This window comes from Chelonoidis abingdonii, chromosome 2, assembly GCF_003597395.2.
Source record: "Chelonoidis abingdonii isolate Lonesome George chromosome 2, CheloAbing_2.0, whole genome shotgun sequence".
NCBI lineage: Eukaryota > Metazoa > Chordata > Testudines > Testudinidae > Chelonoidis > Chelonoidis abingdonii.
The window spans coordinates 65609015-65613932 of NC_133770.1; the positions used below are offsets into that span (position 1 = coordinate 65609015).

Sequence of the window (4918 nt, forward strand, 5' to 3'; positions counted from 1 at the left end):
TTGTAGTCTCCCCTTTAACCAGTTCCTTATCCACCTTTCAATTTTCATATTGATCCCCATCTTTTCCAATTTAACTAATAATTCCCCATGTGGAACCATATCAAATGCCTTACTGAAATCGAGGTAAATTAAATCCACTGCGTTTCTTTTGTCTAAAAATCTGTTACCTTCTCAAAGAAGGAGATCAGGTTGGTTTGGCACAATCTACCTTTTGTAAAACCATGTTGTGTTTTGTCCCAATTACCATTGATCTCAATGTCCTTAACTATTTTCTCCTTCAAAATTTTTTCCAAGACTTTACATACTACAGATGTCAAACTAACAAGCCTAGAGTTACTAGGATCACGTTTTTTTCCTTTCTTAAAAATAAGAACTGTTCTCCAGTCATACGGTACAACCCCTGAGTTTACTGATTCATTAAAAATTCTTGCTAATGGGCTTACCTGTTATTGCCTTGCTCAGATTCTTGAATGTTTTGTGATAGGTGGGCAGGTAGTGATTTCCCAAATCTTTGTGGTAAGTTGGTAAGTGACTGGATGGAACTTTTAACAAATGGAGATCTGCCGAACCTGTGTAATAAGTTAGGAGCACATCTAGAAATACTGCCTTCAAAAGCTCTCCCAAATCTCAGAGGCAAATTAGCCACTGGCTTAATGCTTCTGTTTTCTCGAAAATTTCTTCCAAACCTCAGTGGTAAATTAGCAAGTGAATTTGGCATCTTGTTGACTGTGGGAGTGCTCATTTTAATGATGTTTTTTGATCCCCAGTCTTTCAGTTCTTCAAAATTGAGACTTCTCTGCTTTTCTTCTAAGAAGTCTTCACTGGACTAAAAATAGAAATAATGACACAGTCACTTTTTTGCACTGATGATAACCTGTCTACATACAAATCACATACAGTAGGTTGTTAATTTTCAGGTTTCTGTAGGCACAGACATGGGGGAGAAGAATATAACTTCCTAATGCTTTTAGAATGCGAATTCCTCAAACATTTTTCGGAATGTGGACTCTTCCTTGTAGATTGATTGTCTTGTAGACTATTTCCTCCCATTGGCTACCAGAGAACATCCCTGTGCCAACTTCAGCAGTTATTTACATAGAAAAGTAAAATTAGGAATGCACTTGTGTGTCTTTATCTGCTTTAGTGATACCCATTTTTGCCCTAAATGTCAATCACAGTCTCCTTTTGCTTATTTTATCTTCCCCTTCCATCTGTTCTGTTCGTTTCCCTCTCTCCCTACTCCTTGCACTTGCGTTTCTGCTGTCTTGTCCTCTTCTCCTCCTCTTCCTGTACAGTTGTTTCCCTTCTTATTGGTCTCCTTTTCCTCTTACGTGATTCCTTTTCCCTTAGTTCCCATCTCCCCAGCTTCCTGGCCACACTGCCCAGTCATTGGAGAATTCCCCTCACCTAAGGGAACTTCAAATTAGTGTAAAGCTAACAGAACCACTCCTTCATTCCTGGCATATGCGGTGTGCCAGGATCATGCTCTGTTCTGCTACACTGATCCTCCTCTGGCATAGGGACATTTAGGACCTTGGGCTTTTACACTGCTTTATCTCATGCTAGAGCTGACCGGTACAGAACCACTTCTATTGCATCCAATCCCTGTGCTTGGACACAGTGGAGAATTGAGCCCAGTATATTAATTGTTTTATGAAATAATTAAAGTGCAGGTGTTCTCTGAAAACTGGCTATATAAAAAATATTTTCTTATGCAACAGTGTTCTCTGCACACAAAGTCATATCTTATTTTTGTGAATTGTGTTGTTAAGTTTCTCGATTTTAAAAGCAGATCACTGCAAATAAGGTATTAGAGTTAAGTTAAAAACCAAATATTAACATTGTCATTTCCAGCCCATAAGTTTTTATGAATGTTTATTTCTCTCAGCACTGCAGCTATTGGAGAGGGAGCTGGAGTCTATTCTAGTTTAGACAACATTAGCAGAATTGTTCACTTCTAACTGTGGGACCAAATTCTGTCTCCTGTTACACCTGTGCAACCCCACTGAAATGTGTAAATGAGAGCCTAATCTGAAGACAAAGGGGCTGCACAGGCAGGGATGCTGGAATAATTTTTATAACACAGGTGCTGAAAGTGGAAACCATGCACCGTATTTGGTTGTTATTTCTACTTCAAGCCAGGGGGTGCTGCCACACCTTCAGCACCCCTAGTTCCAGGACCTCTGTGCACAGATATAATTAAGGTAATATTTTTGCTTGCAGAATTTTTATAACTGGAGGTGGTGCAGAAGGCAAAAATAATGTAGACTCTCAGGTCCCAGGGACTGCTTCTAGGGTAGACAGTTAGAAAAAAAATCACTTTATATATATAAACTGTGTAAATACAAACCATGTAAATTTGATTTGACAGCTATTGAGACACAATAAGTATGGACCCCACAATATTTTATAGTCACTTTTCAAGATAGAACCATTTACCACATCAGATTTATAGTATTTTCCATTTATCTTTATTATTTGAACATCATAAACATTCCTTTATTAATTTGGGATTAGTAATATATCTTTTATAAAAATAAAAAGCATGACAGTTTCTTACTGCATAAGCAAAAATCAATTTAAAATAAACTTCATCCTGAATCCCAAGGTTTACAGCACGGAAATCAAACCATGAATTGCTTTACACACTACATATAAGCCAGTGGATAGACTTCATGAAAGTTGTCTCAACAAGCCTTCTTTATGCTAGTGATGTTATAGGACATGATCCTGTGCCACTGAAGTCAATGGGAACTTTACCACTGACTTCAATGGGCACAAGATCAGACCTGCAGTTCTCAAAATAATGTCATACCAAGGCAAATCTTACCTCAGAATATTTATCACCGTAATCTCTGCTCTGCAGACTGGACATTGCTGATTCATCTAGGCACGAAGTATTTGATGTTAAAAAGACAAATATGGCTAAAGTAAATAAAATATATCTTTCGATTGAGATGATTTTCATTTTCTCTTAAATTAAGTTTACATAGAGAGCTCAGAATCCATACAGCAAAGGAAATGATCATCTTTTTATACAATTAGAAAACAAAGAGATTCCTTAAGCTGTGACATCAACCCCAAATACTTTATTTCTTAATATTAATTAGTGTAGTTTTAAATATATATTTGAAGAATGTTGGGCATTTGTTTTGTGAACATATTTAATAAACACTGCTTCGCTGCAAACACATTACCTTTACAAATATTTTCCTATGAAAGAGATTTTAATTAGCTAACTTTGAATGCCTCACCAATCAGCACTCATAATAACCATGTTTCATTGCTAACATTTTAACAAAAGCATCTTGTTCCTATTTCTTGTATCAACCATCTGTTAAGGATGTAGATACAAGACTTTGCATTCTTCTGATTACATTATACTTGGAGGATGGTTGTAATGCTTGTTTTGAGACAAGCAAAATTGCAAACATAGGACCCATTGAAATCAATGGTTTGTCTTTCTACTAACTTCAGTGGGCGTTGGATGGGCCCTGAGAGACACTTAGAACCCACAAGTCCCACCGAAATCCATGAATGTTTCTTTCAGGATCTGGCCCATGTATTAAACATATTCAGCCATATTAGAGCTAAACAAGAAGCATGCCATTAATTACCAGGCTGATCTGTTGTGTGTTTAAAAAGTTTCAGGAGGACATGTTGGTTCGGTATGGTGCAATGATGTTTTAGGGCCACGTTTTTCAAAGCTTACCTTTAAAACTGCATCCATAGGTTTATTGCAAACACTTGGTTGTATACACTCATTGAGTAGATATCCTACTACCCAATTTATGCACAGACATGACCATACCTGCAATAGCCTTGAGGCTGATTAAAATGTGGCCTGTACCCTTAAGACATGTATGGAATCTTCTAATAGACATTTTGACGAACAAGCATGCACCATAAAGCCTGCAAATATTTCAAGAGTTAGAGGCACATGTATGATAATGTGCCCAATTCTTGAATATGAGCTTCTATATAGATTGTACAAATCCTATATTTTTTGGGTTTAAATTGATAAATAGGCTCGTTAACTGCACATCCAGGTGCATAAGTACTATAAGCACCAATCTGAGGACACAAATTAAAGCGTAGAATTTATGTGGTTGTGAAGATGAAAAGTTTCTTCAATTCCACCATAGTATCTGCAAAATTCTAAGAAGAGAAGTTGTTTTATATTGTGAACAAACTGGATAAGCTGGACCAGAGGTGGGCAAACTATGGGCCACAGGCAACATCTGGCCCATGGGACCCTCCTGCCTGGCCCCTGAGCTCCTGCCCTGGGAGGCTAGCCTCAGGCTCCTCCCCTGCTGGTGGTCAGAGGGTGGGCGTGTGGATAGGGGTTGGGGTGGTTAGAGGGCAGGGAACAGGGGTGGTTGAATGAGGGTGGGTTCCTGGGGGGGAGCAGTCAGAAAGGAGGGGGAGTTGAATGGGTCAGGGGTCTCAGGAAGGGGTGGGGTTGGGTGGGGTGGGAGGAGACAGTCAGGGTCAGGGGTTGGGGGAGGTCAGGGAGCAGGGGGTGGTGGATGGGGAAGGAGTCCCAAGAGGGCCATTAGGGGACAGGGAACAGGAGGAGTTGGATGGGGTAGGAGCCCCAGGCGGCCTGTCAGGGGGCAAGAAGCAGGGGAGGTCAGATAGGGGTCAGGGGCTGGGCCACGCCTGGCTATTGGAGGAGGCACAGCCTCCCCTGACTGGCCTTCCATTCAAGTTTGGAAACCCGATGTGGCCTTCAGGCCAAAAAGTTTGCCCACTCCTGAGCTGGACTGTTTACATCCACTACAGTTGTGTGTTCTTCACTGGGAAGTATTTTTGAGTTTGCAAGTAAAATCACTCTGATTAGGACTGTCATAGTATACTTTCCTCAGTCTGAACCTTAGAGTCCAAAAATGAGGTACTAGCATGAATTTCTCTAAGC

At 40.0% G+C, this 4918-nt stretch overlaps 1 protein-coding gene across 1 annotated transcript in view; it reads right to left on the bottom strand.

Annotated features, from left to right (window-relative positions):
• The window catches only part of NPVF (neuropeptide VF precursor), a 5441-nt gene extending 2473 nt beyond the window's left edge, over positions 1 to 2968 (bottom strand). The window contains exons 1-2 of the mRNA XM_032773894.2: positions 2831 to 2968; positions 444 to 826 (exon numbers count right to left, since the gene is read on the bottom strand). Coding sequence (XP_032629785.1) covers positions 444 to 826; positions 2831 to 2968 — 521 coding nt within the window. The remainder of the gene's footprint in view (positions 1 to 443; positions 827 to 2830) is intronic.
• Positions 2969 to 4918: the final 1950 nt, after the last annotated feature.